This window comes from Manis pentadactyla, chromosome 12 (genome assembly GCF_030020395.1).
Source record: "Manis pentadactyla isolate mManPen7 chromosome 12, mManPen7.hap1, whole genome shotgun sequence".
NCBI lineage: Eukaryota > Metazoa > Chordata > Mammalia > Pholidota > Manidae > Manis > Manis pentadactyla.
Genome location: NC_080030.1, coordinates 17524072 through 17550863, shown reverse-complemented (window position 1 = coordinate 17550863; position 26792 = coordinate 17524072). Strand labels below are relative to the sequence as shown.

At 55.4% G+C, this 26792-nt stretch overlaps 1 protein-coding gene across 3 annotated transcripts; it reads right to left on the bottom strand.

Annotated features, from left to right (window-relative positions):
* Nucleotides 1-670: 670 nt before the first annotated feature.
* Nucleotides 671-22586, bottom strand: KCNN1 (potassium calcium-activated channel subfamily N member 1). Of its 3 annotated transcripts, none has more exons than XM_036876119.2 (9): nucleotides 22391-22555; nucleotides 17734-18216; nucleotides 17042-17137; nucleotides 13917-14335; nucleotides 10954-11095; nucleotides 8848-8958; nucleotides 8165-8292; nucleotides 3659-3728; nucleotides 671-1629 (listed from the first exon to the last, which is right to left on the bottom strand). In XM_036876119.2, the coding sequence occupies exons 1-9, from the start codon at nucleotides 22538-22540 to the stop codon at nucleotides 1375-1377; spliced, it is 1854 nt and encodes a 617-aa protein (XP_036732014.1). In that variant the 5' UTR covers nucleotides 22541-22555; the 3' UTR covers nucleotides 671-1374. The 3 variants fall into 3 exon arrangements, 1 of the variants encoding a protein (XP_036732014.1); XR_008993098.1 differs by having other exon boundaries at nucleotides 1494-1629; nucleotides 8190-8292; nucleotides 22391-22586; XR_008993097.1 differs by having other exon boundaries at nucleotides 1576-1629; nucleotides 8156-8292; nucleotides 22391-22586.
* Nucleotides 22587-26792: the final 4206 nt, after the last annotated feature.

The following is a 26792-nucleotide window of genomic DNA, read 5'->3' as shown; positions in this document are numbered from 1 at the left end:
CAGCATCCTATTCTCATTGGATCTTACAGATGAGGAAACTGAGGTCCCCAGAGGGGGCAACCACTGCCCAGAGGCACCCAGCAGTGGGAGAGTCAGGAGTGGAACCCAGGTCTGACCCCAGCCCACAGGCACCTCCCCAGACCCTTCTGGTTCTTGCACCCAAGCTATCTACCAAGCCAGGAGGAGCCAATGGCCTTATCAGAGGCTACCAGGGCCTGGAGATCTCAGCCAGCCAAAGATTAGCCTCCTCAGGAACCAGGACCCCAGCATCTGCCATGTGCCTGCCACCCTTGCCTCACTGCAGCACGCTAAGCCCAACGCCAGAGGGACCTTTCTGTTCTACTTGTGTCTGGAATTTTCCAGCCCACCCCAAGTCCTGCCCCAGAGGGGCCACTCTAAACCCAGAATTGTACCACACCCCACTACTTACATCTCCTAAAGAGTGCCCACCACCAAGTCTGGGGTCTTCACTTTGGCCCATGGGACCCTGAGTTTGAATCCTGGCTCAACCCTCCTTGCTCTGCAGCCCCAGGCTGGTAGCTTCACTTCTCTGAGTCTCAGTTTACTCACCCTGGCCTGGTCAGGTTCTAGTGAACAGTGAGTGTAGTAGTTTGCAGTACGTTCCCTGCATACAGCAGGCGCTTAATGCATATCCAGTGAAGACTGAATGACCCTCCTCCTCACTCTTGTCACCTCCCCCATGGGACTGTGACCCATGGCCCCACTGGAGCCTGGCCCACGTGGGTGCTCCAGCAAAGCAGGCTGGTAGCAGGAATGTTCCCTTTATCTGCTGCCTCTGGCAGGCCCCAGTTGGGCCCTGCCCTCTGCAGGGTGCCTGTATCATCACCAGGTGATGGTGCAGATGTCCTCAAGGAGGTGTCCTCAACCGAGCGTGGGCCTGGGGGATACCAAGCTCGGATAGTGATGGGATGGGCTTACCTTGATCCCCACGTCCATGCTGACACCCGGACCCAGTGTCCACCTCCCATGTTGTGATGATGAGGGCTCCCAGCCACGCATGACAGGCAGCAACTGAGTGGGTCCTGCTTTATTCAGAACTGGCAAGGACCCCTCTCCCGGCTGCTCCACACCCATTGGGGGCCTGGGAAGAGTCGGAGGACCAGGGAACCAGAGGAAGCTCCGGGCTCCCCCAGTTCCAACCAGGCAGGAAGCAGGCTGTGGCCTGTTCCACAACGTGTGGTGTGGCCCTGCCTTCCGCCCTTTGCCTGGACAGTCTGGGCCCTGGTCCACTCAGCCCAACTCAGCTTTGGCTCCTGGACTCCAAGAGGCGCTGCTGTACAGGGCGTCCTGGGTGGCGTGGAGTGGCGGCCACACGATGGCCAAGATTGAGGGGTCTGGTGGCAGGCAGGGCTGTCACCCACAGTCTGAAGGGGCCGTAGGTGGCCACCAGTGCCGAGGGCTCTGAACTACCTTGTCTGGGGGTCCAGGGCCAGGCCGGGAAGGCAGGGGGGCAGGGGGTGGGTGTATGGCTTGGGCAATGAGGCTGGGCAGGGCCTGCAGGGAAGTGCCCAGCACATCCAGACGGCTTTCAAGGGCAGCCAGGCGGGCCTCCAACTCCTCGTGCTGGGTGTGCAGCTCGGACATGAGGTCGTACATGACATTCTGGGTCTGCCGGAGACACAAGGGGTGGGAGGGAGAGGAGAGGCCAGATGAGAGGGAGGGACAGACCCGGAGACAGATGAGCAGCCCTGGGTGGGGTGGGAGGGGCCCATTAAGGGGACCCAAGTGAGGAGCAATGGTGACGACACACCTAGCCCCACGGGTCTCTCGCTAGATAGACCCCACCTTGCGTGCCAGGATGGGGGTGAGCAGGCCTGAGGGAGGTCAGGATGGTTCTGGGGCCAGGTGGATGTGGCCAGAGCTGCCCCAGTGGGATGAACTGGCCACATGACATATGAAGCCAAAGGGTGGTCTTGGGCAGTGCCTTCATCCTGAGGAATCACAGCCCATAGACCTGTGGGAGGTTTTAGGCTTAGGTTACAGACTGGGGTGATGGTCATGCGGATGTGGAAGGGGGCTCAGCTTTGAACTGCCCCCTCCCTGCACCCATTAGATTCTAGGGGAAGAGGTGTCTACCCCGAGATCTGACCCAATCACAGAGCAGGGAACATGACAGCCAAACAATTACTGTTACAGCAGGCAGTGGGGCATACCCATCACCTAAACTGCTTCCCACCACCCAGCAAGCAGGGCCTGGTTGTTCAGATGTGCCCAGAGCCGTGGCCAGCCACGCAGGGAAATCCCTCGGTGCAGGCGCCTCTCGCCACCAGGTGGCGCAGAACATCTTTTCGTGTCGACAGCTGCGTGCTGATCAGACACAAGGCCGACGACCTCAGCTCACCACCCTTCCCGGCCCTCGTATGGGAGGACTGAAGGGGCAGTGCCGGGCCGAGGTGGGAAAAGACGCCCCAACCAATCGCTCCATAGTCGGCGGAAAGAATGAGGCACCCACACGGCTCCTTGCTTCGCTTCACCCAGCCTCTCCCTTCTAGCCTCCACACCTTTGCCTCTGTCCTGCCCCCCACCCTTTTCTGTTATTGGTAGACCTACCCCACCTGAGGGTTAACTAGCACCTCGGGGGGACCCCTCCTATGGCCACCGACCTTCACCTCAGCCTGCCTCACGGGACCACAGGCCCCAGGGCCACAGACTAACATCTGCAGGCATCCAGCCCTGGGATGGTTCTCTTTGGCCCTGTCCGAGGTTTAATTTTTTTTTTTTTAACTTAGAATAGTACATTTTATTTTTGTCAGAGATTAAACCCCAATATCTATCTAGTACCTGAGTTTTCAAAGGCATTTTATGTGTAATCTCTCATACGACATCAAATTCGCTGGCCAAGGATTTCTACATGCTCTTAGGATTCTGTTCTTTCTCCTACCAATTGAATTATATTTTCAGGGCTCTAGAATATGTTTTTTCTCCTCTGTAATGTTCCCTTACAAACTAAATTTATGTAGGTTAATATTAAGTTACACTGCATACTCTTAATAACGAAAGGGAGTGGATCCAAAATATGCTGGTATAAGTAATATAGGATAAGACTTAACATCTGCTAAAGATAATATTAAGTTAGCCTCAGAGTGATTAATTGATTGGGATGAAGCCAATGAGCAACGTTCACACCTGAACTATTTATGAAAGGCACATCATTGGTCAGAAGGGAGTTCAGAATAATGTGACAAACTGTAATTTCTGAAATGTATTTAATTCCTGCACAAATAAGTTTTCTGCTAATGCTATAATTTGAATTTTCATCCACAGCAAGAGATTTGTTTTTCTCTTTAACTTTAGAGTTTGTATCTAGATGACATGCTTAAATACAAAAGTACCACTTCACCAATTTCACCAAGTTAGCCCACTAATTAAATGCTCTTATTAAAGCTATTTTATTAGGTGGTAATTTTTTAAATAAGATGCCAATGTTAAAATGTAAAGAGTTTACACACAGAAGTAGATTCTCAGTGTCTCTCACAGAGTCTCTAGTCATAGTGGACTCTTGCAGACAGAGCCCTTGTCCCCTGGTGGGGGGTCCCTGCCCACCTTGCATCCTTCGCCTGTGTCACCTGTCTGCTGTCCCTCCCATGGCAGGAAGTGAGTCCTCTCCTGGGGAGCCACCCCACCCAGCCCTGCTCACCTTGGCCAGCTCGGCGAGAGTGCTGGCTTGGTCATTCAGCTTCCCCTGCTCAATCTTCACACTCCGGAGCCTGTGGGACAGTGAGCAGGTGGGGTTGCTTAGCGGCTGTAGAAGATATGGGGGTCCTTCGTGTACCCACCCCACCTGGGGGGTCGCCTTGTAGAACATGCAGTGCGGAATAAGGTGGAAGTTAGGGTCAGGCACCTGCAGCCCATTCCCTCCCAGCACAGTGCCCACCGTCTGGCCATGTACACACAGCCCAACTCAGGATGACCCAGGACCTTGGCCTCCCCCAGGCCTAAGTGAAGCCTGCATGGTGGGTGGACACAAGCCTCCAGGAGCTACCCTGGGTGTGTGCCCTCACCCGTGACTGCCATGCACCGCTAACCTCTAGGAAGAGACTTACTTTTGAGCTCTGGTAGGACCCGGCAGAGAAGAGAGAAATCACAAGGCAGTTTTAATCTCCGTGCAGCTGGGTGGCATATGCCCGGCCCCACCCGCCTCCCGAGTGTGTGGCCCCAGGGTCAGGCTGGCAACAGCTGCTGCCCTTGCTCTGGGAAGTAGCCCAGCCCCTGAGGAGGTAGTGCCAGCCCCTTGGGGACACTTCTACCTTCCATCCTCTTCCTCTGGCAATGATCACCCAGTGAAAGCAGATGCCCTCAGCTCTGCGGCCTCCCTGTATGCCATCCTGTGCCAAGCACCTGGCCCTGGTGGTGGCATTTAGTCCAGAAAACTGCCTGTGCTATTTTCCCAGGTGGAAACTGAGGCTCAGACCATTCCTGTAGGACTCTCTTCCTCGTTGCTGCAAACTCAATCCCAGCATGTCCACATGGGATAGATGCTTAGGAGGCCCCTTGGGGGGCCCGCCCATGCTGGCAGGAGGACCCAGCCCTTGGTCTGGGGAAATGGAGGTAGAAACAAACACCACCAGCTCTGGAGGTTTGGGGGGTGCCTTGGACAGGAAGCAGAGGCTTGCTGAAGAGCCCTAACCTGCTTTCCCCAGGGAAGTCATTCCTGGCTTTTCTAGAACCTCCCTGTTATGGGTTGAATAGTGTTCCTCAAAAAGAAATACATTCCAACCCCCAGGACCTCAGAATGTAACCTCATTTGCAAATAGGGTCTTTGCAGATTTAACCAAGTTAAGCTTAGGTCCTCAGGGAGGGCCCTACTCCAATGTGACTGGTGTCCTGATAAAACAGGGAAATTTGGACACAGACATTCACAGAAGTAGGGCGACGTAACCTCACAGAGGCAGGATGATGTGAAGACAGGGAGAATGTCAGGAAAGACGAAGGATCAGGATAATGCATCTACAAGCCAGGCTTGAGGCTGCCAGAGGCTAGGGGGAAGCCTGTACAGGTCCTCTCTGGTGCCTGCAGACCCTGCCTACTACCTCGATTTCAGACTCTGGCCTCTGGAATGGTGAAATCATACATTCTGTTGTTTTAACTCCCCCATCCTTTGTTTCAGCAGTCCCAGGGAGCACATACACTCCCCAAAGCCATGCTGTGCTCCTCAATCTGGCCTCTCCATTTCTTCCTTTTCACTGACTGCTCACACATAGCTTCCACCACTGGGACTCTTCAGCTCAAGAACATGACGTGGCTCCCTCCTGCCTGCAGATGAGACCTCTAGTCTCCCCGACACTGGGCTCATCCCCACCTCCCTGCCTTTGCCCAGGCTGTGGACACTCCTTGGTATGCCTGCCCACCTGTTGGTTTCTTACCCATCCCATCCACCCTTTAGGCCCTAGTTCACACTTGCTTGATTTCATCAGCTGTTCTTACAGGGCCACTTTTTTTTGAGGGGTACAGGGGGACCTAAGGGTGACTGAGACAGTCCCACTGCAGAACAAAGGGACACAGGTAAATGATAGAGCAGGCACCTTCTCTCCAGACTTGGCTTTCCTCAATTCCCACTATCCCCGCTTACCCCAAAGAACATTTTGGAACATTCCTCGGGGCAAGGTCCTAGCAGGGCCATATCTGTGTCCCCCATGCCTGGTGTACCAACTGGTGTAGGAAATGCTCATGCAGTGACCAAATGAACATATCATGGGTGGTTATAACAAGGACACCAGGTTCCATATTGAGAAAATGCTGTGTGGCAGGAGGGCACAGGTAAGTCATCTGGTCACCCCAATTGTGTTTGACTGACAACCCATTCCTGAGAAGAGACACATTACCATCATCTCCACTTTATAAAATGAAGCTTGAAGTGGCACTGTCACTTTCCAAAGCCCCACAGTTAGGTGGCAGAGACCAGACTGGGACCCAGTGGTCAGTTAACAACTGCAGAAGGGTCAATAATGTGGGATCCCTGTCCTCAAGGGCCTTGGGGTCTTGTGACGAAGCAGGACTAACACCTGAGCACAGTAAAGTCGAGTAAGTGGGGTACCAGCCCCTCTCCCTGCTTTTTAGGCAACGTCAAAGCAGAGGCAGGAGGCAGGGATTGGAGGAAGGCATTCATTACCAAGCACTTGTCTGTGCCAGGAACTATGCCAGCTATTTCTGCACATAATCCCATTCAGGCCTTTCCAAAATCCTGTGAGGTATGGGCTGTTATTATGAGAAATCAATACCATTATAACAGTAAACACTGTAAACATAAATGGACTAGACTATCTAGTTAAAGACAAGTAGGTGTACAATAAACACAGTAGGTGTAAATGGACTGAATTCTAGCTAAAACACAAGGACAGTAAAGGGTACAAGGAAACACTTGAGGTGATGATCTGCTCGTTATCTTAACTGTGGTGATAGTTTCAAGGGTATTTACATATGTTAACACTGATCAAACTGCATGTTAAATAGGTGTACCTGACTGTATGTTGACCATACCTCAACAAAGCTGTTTTTTAAAGAGGCAAGAATGATTAAATAGGATTAAAAAGTTATAAAGTCCAGCTGGCTGAGCTTCCTCTCCCATGACCTGGTCTCCCCATGGTCATATTCTTTTACCTTCTGGCACCCCAGAAACCAGGCTGCCCCGGTCCCACCCTGGGCTCTCTCCTTACCCAGCCTCCCCACTCCACCACTCACACTGGGGTTCTCTGTGCTGCCTCTCATCGGTGCCCACGGCTGACTCATCGGTCTGTTCCCCATGGCTGACCCAGTACCTGTCGGGCTGTACTAGTTCAGACCTTAACACTATTTGCCTCACTCTCTGGCTCACTGGTCCCTGAATCTGGCCTGGCGGCTTTTGGGGTAGGGGTGTCCCTCTGACTTATTTAGGGGAATCTAGTTGTGAATGAGGTTTCCCATGCTGAGAGACAGGAACCCGTGGGCTCATTCTGAAAATTGCCTAAAAATGTTTTTATTATTTTTAAATCAGGTATCACATGATTCAATTGTAATTTATATTTGAGTGCCCCACACCACAAAATACAGAGCTATTTAAATTCTAGACTTAAATCCATTCTATATCCCATCCATCCTCTATGTGGCTACAGGGCACTTGATGTGTCTGGTCTGAATAAAAACAGGCTATAAATGTAAAATACACAATGGACTTTGAAGACTTACACAAAAACTTTCTAAAATATCTCAATGATTTTTTATATCAATCCATGTTTAATGATATTTTAGATATATTAAATAAATATATTAAAATTTATTTCACTTGTTACCTTTTCCTTTTTTTTTAAATGTGGCTACTATGAAATTTAAAATGATATACGTGGCTCACATGGTGTTTCTAGTGGACAGTGATCAACATATTATGGCCAGTGGGCCAAATGTGGCCAGCTGCCTTTTTGAAAAACAAACATTTATGTTTTTTGTGGCACCCATTCATCTCACTGCCTTCCAGATATAAGGGCAGAGTCGAGTTGTTATGACAGAGACTGTCAGGGCTACAAAGCCTGTAATATTTAGTATCTGGCCCTTTACAGGAATGGTTTGCAACTCTGGATGCACAAGGTCTCCCCTGAGGAACTGAAACTTAAGCCCAAGCTGCATCCCATACTTACAGTAACTGGCTTTGGGTGCAGCCTGTGGGATTTTAAAAGTCCCTTGGGTGACTCCAATGAGCAGCCAAGGTGCGAACTGCTTGACTAAGTAATTCTCAGGACAAAGAGACAACAGCGGAAAGAAAGCAATTTCTAATTACCCCACCTGATCACTTCAATCAGGCGACAAATTTAATTCTGAGCTTCCTGGGAGCCAAAGCAAAAAAAAGGAATTTCTTCAATGTCTAAGGTGTAAAATCATATTCCAGAGAATAAAATAGGCTTCCTGCCATTTCTCTTGGGTGGGTGGCATGACCAATCAAACATGATTGCCCTGGACATGTGTTGGGCCTGTAACCTGCTTCCCCCTGATCATCCCACCATCCTACCCGGCACAAAAGCTGCAGCCCCCAACCAACTGACCACCTGGCATGGGAGGAGCTGTGACAAGGCCATGCTGAGCTGCCTGGCCTGACCCACAGCTTCCTCCTGGAGGCCAAGGCTGCCTCCAAGCCAGGTGGACACAGAAACACAAGCGGGAAAGGTACTGGACTTACTGATGGATGGCTTGGAGGAACTTACGCTGGTGTTTCCGAACCCGGGCATGGTCTGGCTTCTTCACCAGCCTGGTATGTTTGTAGATGAGCCACGTCTCCCTGAGAACGTTAGCAGCGGCATTTTTCACCTGGAGCCAGAGAAAGAAAAATTCCTCAAGGTGGGCACAAAAGCACAGAATGCTCTGGAAACTTCCAGAAACTCTTGGAACTGCCCCTTTGAGGTCCTAGAACTGTAAGGCAGGGCCATGTTTATATTATGTCTACAGTTGTGCTCTGTGTGTGCGTACCTAACACACAACACTCACCAGGAGTCAGACCCTTTCTATACACCTTGCAAATGTTAATTCGGTGAATCCCCCTCCTTTAATAGGTGGGAAAACTGAGGACCAGAGAGGCCAACCTGCCAAGGTCAGATAGCTTATAATTGCACCTGGTTGCTTAGCCCCAGAATCCCTACTTCTTGCTGTGTGCCCATGGCTGGGCTGTGACTAGGCATTGCCACATTGCTCTGTGCGCGGCTCATAGGTGTAGGTATCAGTGGCAGAGCCCTGGGCAGTCTTCTACAGAGTGCAGTAGAGTGATCTGTGGGCACATGTGTATGCCTGGTTTGTGCAGAAGTAAGGTGGGGAAGGCCCTTGACAACCAGAAGGGGAGATGGCTGTGATGGGGGCTGGAGTCCTTACCCGCTTGGTGAGCTGGGTGTCCATCATGAAGTTGTGCACGTGTTTTTCTGCTTTGGTGAGCTCCAGTTTCCGGGCCACCACAGCCACCACAAGCGCGGTGCAGCCAGCCCCCTGCAGGTGGAGAGGTCGGGGACATGTCAGTGTCCGCCTCGTGTGGATCCCAGCTGCGGCAGGACACAAACCCTTCTCCAGGAAGCCCACCCTGATTCCACCCTTGCCTTTACGCAGCTGACTCCTGATCTTACTTGCTTAATGTCTGTCAAACGTCTGGGGATGCATGTGTCATGGATTAGCTCATTCAATCCCCAACAAGCCTGGGAGGTAGAACTCTCATCCACATTAAGCAAAGGGGGAAACAGACTTGGAGATAAGAAAGGAACAATGTGCAGGGAGGGTCTGCAGGTACATTCGGGGCCAATGACCACAGAGGTGGATTTGCAAGCACTTCTATCAAGGCTTTGGGTTCTGGGTGTTGGGAACAGAGACCTGGCTGACATGTTGCTGAGCAGTAATGGGGGGCCAGCTGGCTGGGTGACAAAGGTGGTGTGAGGGTGGGTCAGGCTGACTGCCTGAAGTGGGGCATTTGCAGGGGGGAAGAAGCCAAGTGTAGGTCCCAGGACGTGGGGAAGTGGAAGGAAGGGAGGCCTCCCCTGTGATGGAAGCAGCCTGGGAGACAGAGAAGACAAGGGAGAGGGGCGGGCCCCTGGTGGGGGGCAGGCAGCCAGAGGGATGTAAGGGGGAGGGTGGGGGTAGGTCTTTCTACCAAGAAGGGGGGCCTGGGAGTCCAGGACATTCATAAGGTGTCATCCGCCCCAGGAGTGGCCAGGAGGCAGGTGGCAGGGGCAGGAGAGGGGGGCCAGCAGTCGGCTCCCCACCTGTGCTAGAGGCTACCCTGGGGCCTCCCTGCCAGCTGCTTCCCCCAAGGCTACTGCAGACAAGGCGGAAGGAGGGAAAGGTGTGGGCTCGGCCCCTGGAGGGCCTGGGCGGTTCAGTTTTTCTTAAGGATGGTAGAAACATTTATGGTGGGCAAGAGCAGGAGGAGCATCAGACAGTCCTGGGGTTCTGCCCAGCCTGGGGGTGTGGGGGGTGGGCACAAAATAGCCGCGAGGAAACCCTGTCGTGGGTTCTTGGCCAGAACAAAGTTCTTGGAAGGACGTGGGAGAGCACTGTCAGGAAAAGCCGTGTTGACAGGGCAAACAAAATGCTGGAAATGTCCACATGGAATAGCACACAGCACGGAAAAGGGTGTCTGACACTGTGTCTTGGACTTTCTGGGTTTTACTTAGACTTTATCTGAGCATGTTTCTTTGTTTACGTGTGAAGTTTATTTGCTTGGTACAGAGGTGGAGCACGCTGATTGTTTTTCCCCGCCCCTCTGGCAAAAACGAAGTAAGCAAATACATGTGATGCCATTCAACAAGAGGGGCTGTGTCAGCCTGGCCAGGGGAAGGGAGGCCCCGCTGGGGACAGGATGGGGACGTGGACCCCCAGCTGGTGTCCAAACGGGAGGGGATAAGAGGCAAAGAGGGATCAGCGCCACGGGCCTCGGGAGATGGCGAGTGTGCACGCAGTGAGGGGGGCTGGGCTGCGTCACAGCAAGATGTCCCCTTCCTCTGCAGGAGGAAGGGAAATGGTGGTGGGGACGGCATCATACTTTTTGCAAGAGGAAACACATGTCTCTGTGACAGAGAAAGGGCATAGTCTGGGGTGGCCCCTGGGGTGGGGTCAGGTCGGCTTCTTTTGCCTGGTGATACTCACCAGTTTTTCACAAATGAACATGTTATTAATTGGGGTGCAGGGGGCAGTGGTGAAGAGGACATGCAGTGGACAATATCCTCCCATGCAGTGGACAGTTCATAATGCAAAACACGGACAAGTGTTTGTGGAGGAGGTGAAAGCAGCTTGATGAGGCAGAAGTTTCTACGAGGCAGGGAACCTGATGACAGAATCAGGGAGGAGAAGGCACCAGGCATCGAGGCTGCCCACCCTTGGGGGTTGGAAATAAGGAGGGTGGCGGAAGGGCGGGCCCACACGAAAAGGAAATGTGAGGCCTCGCGATGGAGTGAGCTCCCTGTGCTCAGGGGTATGAGAGGCCCTGTCCCATACCATGATGCCGGTGAGCAGGCACACGCCCTTCCCGCAGTAAGTGTGGGGCACCATGTCACCGTAGCCGATGGAGAGGAAGGTGATGGAGATAAGCCACATGGCTCCCAAAAAGTTACTGGTCACTTCCTGCTTGTCATGGTACCTGGGGGAAGCCAGGGAGGGCCTGTTCAGTCCACATGGACCCCTCTGTCCCCATCACACTCTCGGGGCAGTGCCAGGGTGGCAGAGCCCTGGCTCTGCCCTGCACGGCGGCCTTGGCTGCAGAGAGCTGATCACTCAGGGGCTCAAAGTGATACAGGTGCCCCCCCAGAGCGGGTGGGGGTGGTTAGTGTCCTCCCGAGGGCACCACGGGGTAAAGGGCGCCCACCCCCCACCCTCCAGCATCCCTTCCAACCTTCTTCCTTTGCCCGACCCCCAAGCTGCTGCCCGGGATGTCTGCCCTCTCTGGTGATGAGGCAAAGAGGGGACCAGGTGAGGGTGCGCCCACGTGTGCCCACGATCCCCCTCCCAAAGACACACACATAGACAGATGCGGAGATGGGCAGCCACGGGTGCCAGAAGCGGCAGGGAGTGGAGGTGAGGATTCAGGTCAGACACCAGGAAGAACTTCCCCAGCCCGTGAAGCCCCGAGGAGGTCGGACAACTGGAGGAGACAGGAGCTGGAGGAGGATATCCCAGGACTCGGGAGATGACAGACCAATATGTGGAGGGCAGCACTGGGCCTGGGGTTTGTCTGCAGGGTGGGGAGGAAGAGGGTAGCTTGCCTGGTACTGGGGTGAGGCCTGGGGCTACACTTTTGGTATGGGGGAGACAGACCCAAAGGCCTTGCAAAGGACATGATTTTGTCCCCATCACAGGCAGGCCTAGGAACCCAGCCACATGGGCGGCAGACAGGTTCTATCTATGGTCAACCCAGGCTAGGGGGCCGAGGAGTCAGTTCTCCAGTTCTGGGGGCGCCTTGAAGTTCTTTTCCAGCCCAGCCAACAGCCTGCAAAGCCCCTCCAGCTTGGGCAGCTTAGGGGCTCCTTCTTGCTGACACACTTCTTTGCAGACCTTGGGCCCTGGGGGGTTCAAGAAGGTTAGGGATCCACTGCAGAGGCACAGAGGCAGGGCAGCTGGTGGGGGTGGCCTGCAGGTGGGGGCGGGGAGAGGGCTGTTGCAGGCAGATGGGGCTGGGGTCAAGGGCTCCGGGGCAGGGGGGATGGAAGCTCTAAAGCAGCATGAGAGGGACGGAGGTCTGGTGTTTGGGGGTCCCTGCGCCCTTGGGAGTTGGATGCCATCCCAGGCCCATCCAGCCTGGGCTTACAGGCTGCTGGCTGGGCGAGGAGGACCAGGGACTGAGCCCTGCCTTTCCCCAAAGTACCTGAGCCCCAAGGATCTGAGGACCTCCACCTCTCGGGAGACCAGCCCCCTACACACAGGAGGCAGGAGGAGAGGGGCCCCCCAGCAGTGGGCCAAGGAGCCCAGGCCCGGCTAGAGTGATGGTAGGTGCCACGGGCCCACCCAGGATCGGGAAGTGGGGAGCATGCGGGAGGCGGGATGGGGTGGGACAGAGCCACAGGGTGGAGCGAGGCAGGCAAGGGGGCTTCAAGCAGCATCACAGGGCCCAGAATTTAGGATTGGCTGCCCCCTGACCCTGCCCCATTCCTCACCCCCACCCAGGGACCCCTAAAATGACCCCGACTGGACCTCAGCATGCCTAGGAATCCCTCTCCCTCTCCAGGGACCCCAAAGGGGTGGGGGATGGGAACTGGCATGGGGACACATCAGGGGTCCAGGAGACCCCATGGGACACCCAGATGATAAGCCTTGGCAGCAGGAAAGCTGGAACTTTACCCCCACATCAAGCTGAGGCAGAAGTCGTTGGGGGAGTTAAGAGGGGATGAGAACTGGGGGGAGGGTCCAACCCCAGGGACCCCCTAGGAAGCCTGGTCCCACAGACCCCTCCAGGGCCTTCTCCAGCTAGGCACAAGGCAGGAGAGACCCCCTTCCCCAGACAAGGCACGCCTGCCCCTTGAGAGGCCCAGCAGGGCCCCTCCCTCCCCTGGAGCCCCCCAGGGTCCCTGGAGATGACCAGGACTTGGGCCCTTGGGACTGTCCCTTGCTCCTCAGTTTCCTTTCCTGTAAGTTGGGTTGACAACCTGCCACCTTACAACGCTGTTCAGATAAAACCGTGTGCAGGGTCCTACAGGCTGGGCCAGCTTTCACTCACCTCAGGCTCTTAACTCTCAGGAGACACCTGAACCCCCAGGCTCAGCTGCCTGAAGGAGATGCAAGAGCCAAGCCCTTTTTCCTCCTGCCACCTTGGAGATAAGGACCCCCAGTGGACACAGCCTGAGAGTGGCCAGCCTCCCCTTAACCTGGGCCCGACTCCAGACTCCAACCTGCCTGGCCAGGCCCTGCTGGGGTGGCCTCTCCCGACGGCTTGCAGGCTCCGGCCAGGTCCTGGCCACCCCTCCCCTTCACACTCCCTCCCTTCCCGGCAGCTAATCTTAAATTCCTGGGGGCTGGGATGGCGGCAGCTCTGTGCACAAGGCTGGGCTGAGGGTAGGACTCACATGTTTTCCCTACAGTCCAGTGGGGCGGGCAGAAGGGAGAAGGAGAGCAGGTTAAATTTTCAAGGAGACAGGCAGATGGGGGGTGTCCCTGTTCCCGCTGCCTCCATCACCCTGGCCCAGGGGTCAGAGGTTGGCTGCCCACAGTGGAGGCAGAAGAGGAACATCAGACCCCCCTGGGGGAGGAGGAGGAAGAAGAGGGCTGGGGTCCTGGAGGGGTGCGGGTTTGGGGTGGCTGGGGACACCACGGCTGGAGGCCCAGGGACCAGGGGGCTGTGAGGGGGCAGTCACTGAGGGGGGCACCTCAGGGGTCAGGGCCATGGAACTGATGGCAAGGTGAGCCCTGGGTCCCTAAAGTCACGGGGGCCATGGGGTCCCCGGGGCCGGGAGCCTGGGGGCCGAGCACACCTCTCACAGACACGCACGGTCCAGGCGGCGATGATCCAGGAGGAGAGGCTGAACACAAGCAGCACAGTGCCAGGGCAGATGGTCATCAGTGTCTTCATGACGAAGCGCGTGTTGAAGGTGATCTTGTTGAGCGCGCCGATGCTGCGGCTGGAGGCGTCCGTGAAGATCTTGCTGTGCAGCAGCATGACGCGGCCCAGCAGGTAGAGGCGCAGGAACATGGGGACGGACAGCAGCACGTCCACGTCTGCTTCGGCCGCTGATGGCGCGTATGTGAAGGCCAGCCGCGCTGTCCACGTGAAGCGGTAGTGGCCCGGCACCGGGTGGATGGCACACACGGCCAGCTCCAGGGAGATGAGGAAGACACGCTCGCGGGTCATAGCGATGCGCCAGTCATCCGCCCCATTGTCCACCATGAACAGCTGCAGAGGGCGGGGGGCAGTGGGTCTCGGACATGCACCCAGGTCCCTCCAGGGAGGCCCCAGGCCTGAGACCCCACTGGCTCAGCTTTGAGGAGAAACATGGCCTCGTACGTGAGACTCTGTCACTGTAAGCGTTGGCCACAATTCAAACTAAACATGGCACAGGTGTTCCCCCAAAACTTAAACACGGACCTACCAATACCCCAGCGGCCAGGCTCCTGGGAATATACACAAGAGACATGAAAACAGGCATTTGAACAAATCCTTGTATGCACATGATCACAGCAGCACTGCTCATAATTGCCAAAAGCAGAAACAATGTCCATTAATAGATGAATGGATGAACAAAATGTGGTCGTCCACACAATAAAACATGACTGGGCCAGAAAGGGGAATAAAGCTCCAACTCATGCTACAATGTCAATGAACCTCAAAAACATTGCGCTGAGTGAAAGAAGCCAGTCACAAAAGGCCACCACCCAGAGCTGAGGGGGCAATGCTGCCACCCCAGTGGGGCCCTGCAGGTAGAGCATGGATTATTCTCAAGCCTTCAAATCTGATGGATTTGCCTGCTTAGCTCTTAGACTCACTTAGGACCTGTCACTCCTCTCTTCTTTAGGATTTCTCCCTGTTGGGATGGGAATGTCTAGCCTATGCCTGCCCCGCCACTGTCATTTGGAAGAACGGGGACCTGTCCTGTTCACAGCTGGAGAGGAATTTTGCCTGGGTCTCACCCATATCTGATTTAGATGGTACAGGCATACCCAGGAGATTTTGCAGGTTCACTTCCAGGCTACCGCTATAAAGTGAATATCACAAGCAAGTTTAATGAATTTTCTGGTTTCCCAGTGCATATTCATGTCTGCACTATATTGTAGTCAATTAAATGTGCAATAGCATTATGTCTAAAAGAAAAAAAAAACAAGGTACATATCTTAATTACAAAATACTTTGTTGCTGAAAAATGCTAGCCATTATTTAAGCCCTCAGCCAGTAGTAATCACTGATCACAGATCACCCTTAAGTATAACGACGAAAAAGTTTGGAATACTGTGAGAATTACCGAAATGGAACACAGAGACACCAAGGAAGCAAGTGCTGTGGGGAAAAATGGTGCAGTCAGACTTGCTTGACACAGGGTTGCCCCAGATCTCCCATTTGTAAAAAATGCAATACCTGTGAAGCACAATAACGCAAAAATCAATTAAATGAGGTGTGCCTGTACCCTAGTGAGACTCTGCATGTCCAGCTGATGCTGGAATGGTTTAAAACTTTTGGAGCTATTTGGATAGGGTGAAGGTATTTTTTCAGGGGAGAGAGATATGACTTTGGGAACCAGGCCAGACGGTAGAGCATTATGGACTGACTGACATCCCCTTACCATTCATAAAGCCTCCCATACAGGCCTCACTGATTGTATTTGGTAAAAGGACCTTTACAGAGGTAATTAAGGTTAAATGAGGTCCTAAGGGTGGGGCCCTAATCCTAGAGGACTGGTGTCCTTCTGAGAAGTGGAAGAAAACACTAAAGATGTATAAACACAGAGAAAAGGCCACCTAAGGACACAGCGAGAGAGGCGTGTCTGCAGGCCACGGAGAGAGGCATCAGGAGAAATTGGATTTTGGATTTTGGATTTCCAGCCTTCAGAACTGTGGGACAATACATTTCTGTTGTTTAAGCCACTCCGTTGTTGTGGTACTTTGTTAGGGCAACCCAAATAAAACTCACACAGGGCTTCATTCTTTCTTTTCATGGCTGAATATTCCACTGCATGACCACGTTTAGTTTATTCATATGATGGACACTCGGTTGTTTCCACTTTCTGGCTATTGTGAGTTGGGCTGCTATGAACATACCTGTCCAAGTTTTTGTGTGGATGTATGTTGTCATTTCTCTTGGGTCTATACCTAGGAGTGGAATCATAGGATCAGAGGGTAACTGAGTTTAACTTAGAAACTACCAGATGTTGTCCCTAGCAGCTGTCCCTTAAGAACTGCTTCCTTCCAGCTCAGAAGCTACTGTACCCCTCTCCACGGTGGCCACATCTAGGACCCCAGGTGCCCCCACAGAAGACTACACATGGTGCAATCCAGGCAGGTTTTCCTATGCCTATCTCCCACCAGACTGTGGCTCCTTGAGGTCAGGGGTCAGAGGTGAGAGTCAGGAGTCAGATCTCGACACCCCTTGGCATCCGTGGGCCCTGGGGCCCGCCCCAGGTGACATCTGCTCACTGTGGGCACATGTGCCGGACAAGCCCTGAGATAAGCTCTCTGGGGTCTGACCAGAGATTGTGATTAACCCCAGAAATAGGAGAACAAGCCACCTGGTGATGTAATAGCATTTCAAATGCAGAGCCCAGTCGAGTGAGGGAAGGGGCCTGGTGCCTACCAGCACTGGCTTCCACAGCTGCGAGACCTCTGGAGACCCCAGGGCCCGAAAAATCGTCCCTGTTTACCAGACCCCAGCTCACCTCCTACTCCTGCACCACCCATTTCTTCTGCAAGTAATCAATGAAAATTAAAGCATAGATAAACGTTCCAAGGAAATTTAGAGTGATCCGCACAGTGTGTCTTCACTGAGGTAGTTTTTTTCTGTAACGAGTCTATTGATCCTTTTATGTTTTAGGGGGCTGGGGCCACAGGCGGCTGGTGTGGAGGGCTGTGGGGCATGGGGAGGGGAGCTGCCCCGGTCCAGCCGGGCACTGACCTGGATCTCCCTGGCGTGGTAGAGGACCACCAGGCCCAGCAGGATGACCGTGGAGAGGCTGATGAGGCATTTAAGGGCAAACGAGTACAGGGACCCCTGGGCAGAGAGAGAGCAGAAGGCAGCGTGGTGGGGGCCGCAGCGCTCCCGATCCCCTACCTGCATTCCGGTGCTGCCCTCAGGAAGGGCGCTCCTGTCCTTGCTCCTTGAGCCTGGACTGGCACCACTCCACGGTTATCAAGTCCAGCCCTCACATGGGCACAGCACTTCCCAGTTCACAGGGCCGGGCCTCATCCAGGCTCACCACCTCACAGTTTACAGCCTGACATGGCCCTTATCTCTCTCTGTCCTCACAAACCCTTGGGGAGCAGAGGGGACCCCCAGGCAGGCTGTAACCCAGCCCTGCCCACTCTAAAATGGTGGGGAAACTCTTTTGCTCCCCACTAGGCTTTCTCCAAGACTCCCTGACCCTGGGCCTGTCCCGCACACAGACACCTTCCCCACTTTAAGCCAGGGTGTGGCCCTTTGGTGCCGGGCAGAGGGAATGGGACGGGCGGGGCCTTCCACCCCAGTCTGCAGCCTCCCTGCCCCCAGGGGTCCCCACAGCATCCCCCACCTGACTCTCCTGGGGCTGATGTCCCTGACCCCATGCCCAAGGAACAGCGGGGAGCTAGGCAGGCTGGGCGGGGGCCTACCTTGGTGTAGACCCCCCAGGACAGCTCCGTCTCGGTCACCATGACAACAATACCAAACATGCCGAAGATGAGTGCATAGTCGCTGAGGCGTTTCCGCTTCTCAAAGAGTGCCCGCCGGTGGCCCAGGCGGTGGCCCACATTTGGAGGCTTCCCTGAGCCCCTCTGCCTCCCTGCCTCGTCCTCTTCGTCATCTTCCTCCTCTTCCTGGTCCTGAGGCTGCCCCTGGGGACTACCAGGCGAGCGCCTGGCCTGCTCGCTCTTAGCCACCACCACCTGGAGGCCCGGGCCATGCAGGAGCTGTGGGGGGCGGCCAGCCTCGGGGTCTGGAGGGTCTCGGCCCAGAGCACCCAGCCCGCTGCCCAGTGGCTGCCCCCTGCAGCCACTGCGGCTGTGGCTGTTCATGACTATGTGGGTGCTGGGCTTCGGCTCGTTGCAGGCCGCCAGGGGCCTGGCATGGCTCAGTGGCTGGGTTCCAGTGCTGACCTGAATGGGCAGAGGGGACATGGTCATGACAGGACCGGACCAGAAGGCCAGGGACCACTGTTACCACCGCAGAACATTCTGTCTCAGAAAGCCTTGACTGTAGAGCGGCTGACATGGGTTGGCCATTCCAGAAACATCCAAGTTGGCTATGTCCCTCCTCTGCTCAAAACTCTCCCATTGCAGAAAAACCAAATTTCTCACCATGGCCAGGAGGCCCTGTGATCTGGCTCCCACCCATCTCATCCTTCTTTTTCTCCACAGATTCAAATCCTTCTAGCCACACTGGCTCCTTATCACCAGATACTGATAAGCTTGGTCTCGCCCTGGGACCTTTGCACGTGTTGTTTCCTCTGCTTGGAACACTCTCCTACAAGACCTCTGCCATCTGACGCTCTGTGCCTCCAAGTACCTAGAACAATGCTTGGCACACAGCCAACACTCAGTAAACACTTCTCAATGCCTTGAGATGGAATTTGACAACAGATTTGCCTGGGAGGGCCAGACGCTATCTAAGTATCCACTCAGAGGTGGTTACAATTGGCGCTCCTTCTAACCCTCAGGCTGTTAGATAATATCATCTCACTCTACTCAGCCTCCAGTCCTCCCACAAAGTTGTTCAGAGGCCTGGTAAGGCTGGGAGGATGTCAGGAACTGTGGCTGCGGCTGCAGAGACCCTCAGCAACCTCCTGCCTGGGTGGAGGGAGGGCCGTGACCTCCAGATTCCAGGACCAGCATGGCAATCTGCAATTTAACTCTAAGACCCCAGAATTCATTCTTAGGGCCTTGTGAGCCCGGCCCTCTGACCTCAGCCTAGCCCCAGTTTCCCCACCAGGTTACCAAGGAGCAGACTGTCAGATCACTCTGACAGGCTTAGATTTTGCCCCTGCACAGGACAGTGTCCCCATGGCATCACATGCAAGAGCAAGGACCCTGGTGGCGGTGACAGGCACAGGAGGAGGCTGCCTGGAGTCTGGTCTCCTGGGTCCCAACTTGCCAGGACCTCTCCCACCCCAACCCCGCCCACTCTCTCATCCTCTCCAGCATGTCCCCTCTGCTGTCACCACACCTGACACTTATTGAACATCTGTTGTGTGTAAGGCTCCATCCTTCACACAGATTTTCTCTTTAATCCTCACAATTCCCCCAGGAAGGGGATCCTGAGATTTGGCTGGTTTTAAGGAAGTGGAATCTCCTTACAGGACAGATTTGGGACTGGGCTGCCTTGTGAGATTTTCCCAACCAGCCAGGCAATGTTGGGCAGTGAGCCAAGTGTGTCCCCTTTGAAAAGGCCAAGCTGGCATGCATTGGGGGACCTGTGAGAGGGGGCTGTATGCACAGACAGGATGCCCCCACCCGCAGTCTTGAAACTACGTTCTGAGGGTGACAAATGGGGAAACTGTCATTTCAGGATGTGCCAAGATGAGTCATGCTTCCAGGCAGGACCTGGGTCACCATGGCACGCATCACAGGACCGCCTGTGCCCTTGCCTGGCACCCCCCAGTGTCTGTCCCATGCACATGTCCCTAGAGGCTGGCGCCAGCATACAGTAGGAGCACAGGAAACATTCCTCCCATGGCTGAGTGACCTCATGAGCCTCAGAACATGGCATCACCCTTGCCACTCCCATCATATCAGCCGGGCTGTGGCCACCTGTGGCCTGCAGCTTCACAGTTTATTAGGCCTGATGTCCTGCAGACTCAGCACTTCAGTTTATAAGGCTGACCTTGGCCCTGATCTTTCTGTCCTCACACTCAGGTGCCACTCTCCTTCTGGTCTAGAACCCCTGCCTGCCACCTGAAGGGCCATCAGCTGCTAGGAGGGGATGAGATACACAGTGTATGCACAGTGGCCCCCAGACCCCACCCTTGCCTGGGAGATGAGGAAACGCCAGGCACCTTCTGAAAGCAAAGAAGGTCCCCCCAGCCAGGGCTTAAGGCACAGGCAGGAGAGGCGGGTGGCCTGGCAAACAGGACCTGGAAGGGGGTGGGGGCGTTTGGATGGCAAACGACCTTCCAAAATGCATAGATGAAGATGCAATTTGGGGATGTGACTCAGCCGCCCGACGCATAGGCCAAAATCAGCTCTGTGATCGCCATGCTCTTCTTCGCCTGGCAGCCCCGTCCTAAGGTGCCCTGGGCAGGAGGGAGGTGGGTACAGGCAGCAGGTGGCTCCTGGGCGGGCAGGGGTGGTGGTGGTGGTGGTGTGGGACTTCCTGGTGTCAGCTTATTGTAGACAGAGCCCTTATCAGAATGATGGAATTTAATTCCTATTGCTGCTCAGCAAGGTGGGTGGCATTCCTCCTCCCATTTTACAGATGGGAGACAGAGCTCAGAGAGGTTTGCCATTTTGCCCAAGGTCACCCAGCCAGGAAGGGCAAGGACTAAGTTAGTGCCATGGGGGAGCCGGTGGCAGTGGGTGGCACGATGTGTCCGGTTCCCTCTTGATGAGCTGCCATCTGGAAAGGGTGTCAGCCTGGCTCTGCCCTTGAGGGGACACAGGCATGGTGGCTGCCTGACCCTTCCTGTGACCTCAAAGGAAATGGAAGGATAGAAGGGGCTGCCTGAGTTTCCACAGGAAAAGGGGGCAGTCTGCTTCTAAAGGCTGGGTGGGAACAGAGAGCCCTGGGGACAAGAAACCCCATCCCTTCCTAGGCCCACCTTCCCCTCCCCAGCTGCAGTCTGGACCTAACACTGCAGCCCTCTGGGACCCTCAGAGATTCCCAGGAGCCAGAAACCTTGGCCAAAGTGTGGATGTCCATAAGAGGGTGTAAAATTTTCTGGGTGAAGGCCTTGAGTTTGCCAAGGAGTTCCCTAAGAGGTTACAAACACCGTGCAGACTGCATTTTGGTTTGACGGTCCCTAGATTTGCCAAGCTTGCCTAATGCATCTAGGGCACAAGACCTCTGTTTGCTGAAAGCTGGGTGGGCAGACGAGCAGGGGTCATCTGGGCTCCCCACCACAACCATCCCAAAAGACACTGTGGGAAAGCTGTGAGCCAAGCAGGGCAGGGGGCACCAGGAGTGCTTGAGGAGTGCAGGAAGGTGGGCAGGTGCCACGGAGCAGGGTGGCTCGCAGTGGCTGCCCGGAAATGAACTGCGGGTGTTCCAGCCAGGACAAAGTCATAACCCCCTCCTCAGCTGCCTCTTCAGTAAAGGGGTGTCTTGGTGCCCACCCAGCAGGACTGGTGGCTAGAATGGAGTGCAATCTCCAGTGGAACATGCTTAGCACACGGTTGTGGGCATGCTGGCTGTGGTGCCACTGCTGCACACCAGTCTCCTTCAGAGCTGGACCAGGAGAAAGTGTCCCCTGCCCATCCAGGCAAAGCCCCCTCTGGGGCGAAATGCCCACTCCACCGGTCCCAGGAACCACTTCCAGAGCAGCACATGGCAGAACCTTCCAGGGTGTGTGGGAGAGTCATGGGTGTGTGTCCCTGTGGAGAGTGGGGGAGGGACCCCAAGACATCCCCCCTACCAGCACTCTTGGGGTTCTGGCTCTGCAGGGTGCAGAGGATCCACATGCCCTCACACTCCATGGGCTGCCAGGGAGTGGGTACAGAGAAGTGCTGGCTGACTACCCAATTCCCCTGGGGTGTTTCTCCCCCAGCATCACCCATCAGGAACCTGCCAGCAGGCAGCAGGGTGCAATTAGCCTGCCCTGCCCTCCCCAGAGCCACCCATTCTGATCCATCTTTATCTGCATCTGACTGGCCCCCAGCCTCCAGCACTCATATCTGCAGCCCCGCCCTCCAGGACACCCTAGAGCAGTGTTCTGTGCGAGGTACCCCCACCTCCGCCCAGGGAGGTCTGGGATACCCGGCTCCCTGACCCTTACAGGAGCGACCGTAACTGCTTGATCCAGGGGCCAGTGGGGAGCATCTCCTCCTCCCCTTCCTAGTCAGTCCTGGGTCATTGCCTGCACCCTGAGAGCTCCCCCCACCATATCTAGGGAGCTAGGACACTCGCTAATCTGCCCCCCACCCCAAAGTGGACCCAGTACCCTCTCTTTCCCGAAGGGGGTCCTTGAAGCTTCACTCATTGCACAAACACACATTTTACCCCTCCTCGTGTCCCTGGGCTCCGGACCTCAGGGAGACCCTTCTGGCCCCTGGCCCAAACCACGTCTCCCTCCGGGACGTGCCTCCCTCCCAGGGCGCCGCAGCCCATGCCACTCCATACCTGCAGGGCTCGGCTCCGGCGGGCGGACGAGGTTGGAAGGGTGAGGGTCCCGCACCGTCGCAGACCCCCGGGCGGCGGCCGGGGCCGGACCGGGCAGCAGCCGGCGGGCGCAGAGCCCGGAGGCTGCGGGGCCTGGGGCGGCGGGCGCATCACCCGCCGCCCAGTCCACCCGCCCGGCCTGGGGGGCGCGCGCCCGCCCCGGCCAGGAGAGGAGGGGGCGGTGCGACGCGGGTGGTGCCACCGATTGGTCGAGCCCGGGTTGGCACCGCCCTCGGCGACCCCACAAACCCCGCCTACATTTAAAGATCCCACATTCCCGAGTGCCCCTCTCAGCCCCGGCGTTCAGCTGGCGGGTCCTCAAAGTCGCTCTCTTGCCCTGCGCTATGGAGGGAACCTTCGCGAAGTGACAACTCTCGCCCCCGACAGTCCTCGGGAACTCCTAGCCATCGCCTCCCCCACATTCGGACCCCAAACTCGTCACCCCTCTACCAGTGCTCGCCTGTGGTCTTTCACAAGCACCTCCCGAGGGAACAATTTTGCAAAGCGACCGGACACCTCCCTCCTAAAATGACCTCTGCAGATGTCTGCTCCCTGTCGGGGAGCCTTGGGGTGGGGAAACAGGTCATTGGCAACTGAAGAGTGTATAGGACACAGGAGAGGGGGTGCCTGCTGGGGTTATGGCTCAAGGCCATCTTCTCTGGGACAGAGCCTCCACCCCCAGTCCTAACTCAGCACCAGTGCCAAGACGGCAGGACAGCAGGAGCCTGTTTTGGGGGTGTCCAAACCGTGTTCCTTTCCCCTGGTTTCCAGGGTGTCCTTGGGCCACTCATTCTTTCAGTATTAATAGCAGCTGGGGGTGGCCTTAGGGACTGGGAGGTGGGGAGCATCTCCTTCCCCAAACAGCTTCACTACCTTGGCCTCATCCTGTTCCTACCTTGCTGGAGGTAACTGAGTCCGGCTCTGTCCCCCCAGCCTGGGGACTCCGGGGGACAGCAGCTCCCCACATCTCTTTCTCTCGCAGGCTCGTTTGTTTCCTTTCCAGCTCTGAGCTTGGGACAGAGTCAGGAACATCTGATTGCTCGGCATTGCCTGAGGGCAGCTGAGGTGTTTTGTTTCCTCCAGAGTCCAGAAATTAGCGACCAAATGAATGAATGAGCAGTGGGCTGCTTGGACGGGGGTGGTCCCATGGGCTGGGGATGGTGGTAAGGCTGAGCAGGGTCAGGTGACAGCCCAGGTTGTCAGACAGTTCTCCTGTTCCTCATACCAGCCTGTCAGGGACACCCTGAGGAAGGCCTGGCCATGGTGACGGAGGCCTGGGGACCACCCACACCCTGCTGTGTCCACAGGGGTGCCAGGAGTGGGATGGGACCCCCTAAAAGAGCGCCATCTTGGGCCATCCTTCCTGCATCCTCCACCTACTCACGAGCCCCATCCCCAGGCCTTTGCATGTGCTTCTCCCTCACCTGGGCTGCCAGGTACTCTTTCTAAAGCACAGCATTGATGGAACAACCCACATCTTCCCCCTGGATCTGGCACACACATCCCTGCACCGCATTCAGTGTCCTGGTCCCCCAAGGCCCAAGCCTGCCCCCATACCAGTCCCTGCCCTGGGGAAGCATTCACACTGTGCCCATGAGCTGACCCCAGTTTGCACAGGCCGCTGTGGGACTCCTGAAACATCTGATACTTCCTGAATTCATGTCCAACATGGCAACAGACAGAAATTCACAAAAGCAATGGCCACAGCCCCCAAGGCTCCTCCAGGCCTCCCACCCTGCCCAGACTCTGTACCCACCTTCTTCCTCTGGAAAGATCTCTCTTTTCCCTTGGGGCTCATCTATCCTGAGGGATCAGAGACCCTCTTCAAGGGGAGCACTCAGGATGAGGGACTTGGTGACTGAGCACCTCCTACCCAGGTCTGCCCGGCTGCCTGCTGGAACCTCAGTCCTCAGAGACAAGGCTGGCAGTGGTGGCAGGAGGGTGGGGGCTGCTTGAGTCTCCATTCTGGACAGAACCTCTCATCAGCCAGCCCATGGTTGGCTGGAAGGATCTCTGGGAGCCTGCAAATAAACTTGTCAATTAGGATGCCCACAGGACTCACACTCCGGGGAAATGGCTTGCAGACTGGGCAGGGGAGGGTGTGCTGGCTTAATAGGAAGCCTTTCCTCCAGGAGACTGGGCTGGACCACATGTCCCAGGCAGTGGAAGAGAATCTGGAAGCTGAACACCTGAGAGAACCTCAAAAAAGCTGAGGGACCCAGAGGCAGCAGCCTGAATGGAGGGGAGCTGACAGCCTGCCCCTGTCCACCAGCTGTGTATCCACAGAAATCTCAGACCCATCCTGGGTCTAGCCCACCCACAGCTACTTGGAAGGAGGCAGGACTCTGAGTCCCCTAGGAGTGTGGGGAAGGTATTCACTTACCATTCATTCATTCATTCACTCAATATTCACCTAGCAGGGTGGGATGAGTCTAAGGCAAGCAGGGATCCCACGCACAGGGCTGGATGTGGGAGGACTCTGAACAGAGCAGAAGTCATTGAGGGTTAAGGGTTAAGCCCCTGAGGGTCTGGTGAATTGTTAGGAAGGCCCTGAGGAGCTGGGAAGGCGTTCAGATATTTGGAGAGGCTTCCATCATTCTATCAGCATTTATGGAGTGCCTGCTGTAAAGCACGGCTTGTACTTGGAGTTGGGGATACTGTAGTGACAGAGACACAAATTCTCCAAAGTCACAGTTCCAGCAGGCAAGGTAAGATCTTGAGTCAATAAATAGGTACATCTGGCCCTTGAAAACAGTCCACAGAGGAAATGAAGCCAGGGAGGGGTGGGGAAGGGCTGCACCTGGCACCCCCTGCACCTGGTCTTCACCATGGGTAGCCCACTGAGCCCTCTGTCACTGCTCTGGAGGAGGAGGTGGGAACCAGGGGTGACAGGCAGGCAGAGAAGCAGTTCTGTTGTGAGCACAGAGTCCCCCACAGAGCAGCTGAGGTCTGGAGCCCCTGCCACACCCAATAGGGTACCTGCCCTGGCACTGTCATATCCATTCAGGTGGCAGTGGCATCCTTAATCCAGACACCAGTGTCCCCTTCCTCCAGACTAACTTTTCCTCCCCAGTGAACCCCACATACAAAGGGTCTCCAGACCTGTCCATCCTTGCCCCTAAATTCACTCCAGGCCACCCCTCCTCTGTCCCTGTCTGTGCAGCCCCTGTCTTGGCAAAACTCTGGGGGCAAAGGTTTGACTCTGAAGCACAGCAAAGATCTGCAAAGACTCTATTTGCAAATAAGGTCACATTCTGAGGTTCTACTTAGACTGGAATTTGGCAGGGGGTGGCGGGGATGGGGACTGTCCAAACCAGTCTACCCAGGACCTCAGAATGTGACCCTATTTGCAAATAGGGTCTTTGCAGATGGAGTCAAGTAAGATGAGGCCATGCTGGTTTACCGTGGGCCCAATCTAACAATTGGTCTTACAATAAGGCCGTGTGAAGACAGAGGCAGCGATTGGAGGGGTGCAGCCATAAGCCAAGGGACCCCTGGAGCCACCCCAGGGGCTGCAAGAGACAAGGACCCTCCCCTAGAGTCTTCAGAGGATTTGTGGCCCTGTTCACACCTGGAATTCACACCTCTGGCTTCCAGAATGGTGAGAGAATACATTCCTGTTGTTTTAAGCCACCCCAGTTGTGGTCACTTGTTAGGGCAGCCCCAGAAAGTTGACACAGTGGTCAGGACAAAGAACTGCCCCTCTCTGAACATCAGCTCCCTCAGCAGGGCAACAAGGGCCCTCCAAGGGCACTGGGAGAGGCTAGGGTGCTAATCCTCATCAAAGATGCCAGGCACAAAGCAAGTGCCCACTGGATGCTCCTAGTTACCACCACCTGGACTATTTCAAAAGCTCCTTCCTGGTCTCTCTGGCTCTAGTCCAGTCGCTGCCAGGCCCTCAGAGGGATCTTTCCTTGCTAAAATATGATCATGTTGCTTCTAATTCTGAGTGCTCAGTGGCTCCCTGTGGCCCTCATGGCATCTGTACAATTAGACCCCAGGCTCGTCTCTAGTGGGTCACCAGTAAACTCCTACTCACCCTTCCGGACCAAAAGAACACCTGTCCCAGTCCAGCTGACTCTACCCAGATGACTCCTTCGCCTCCCCTCTGGTCTTCTGCCACTTCCACTCCCTGTGCTCCATGGCAGCCACGGGGACTTTTGAAAATCATAAATCACACCATGTCTTTCCCCTGCTTACACACCCTCCATGGCTCCTCATTGCTCTTCAATCCTCAGTCCCTGCCTGCACATCTCCCACCTTCATCTTCCTCCTCTCTTCCCCTCATTCATTCTGTTTAGGACACATCAGCAGCCTCCCCACAGTTCTTCAAACATGCCAAGCTCGTTTCTGCCTCAGGACC

Bases quoted from the DNA above. Each gene is read 5' to 3' on its own strand.
- KCNN1 (XM_036876119.2), bottom strand. From the start codon at position 22,540: ATGCGCCCGCCGCCCCAGGCCCCGCAGCCTCCGGGCTCTGCGCCCGCC. The intron at 17,138-17,733 runs GTAGGCCCCCGC...CTCTCTGCCCAG, and splicing joins CCTGGGGGGTCTACACCAAG to GGGTCCCTGTACTCGTTTGC. The intron at 1,630-3,658 runs GTGAGCAGGGCT...TGTCTCCGGCAG, and splicing joins CTCTCGCCGAGCTGGCCAAG to ACCCAGAATGTCATGTACGA.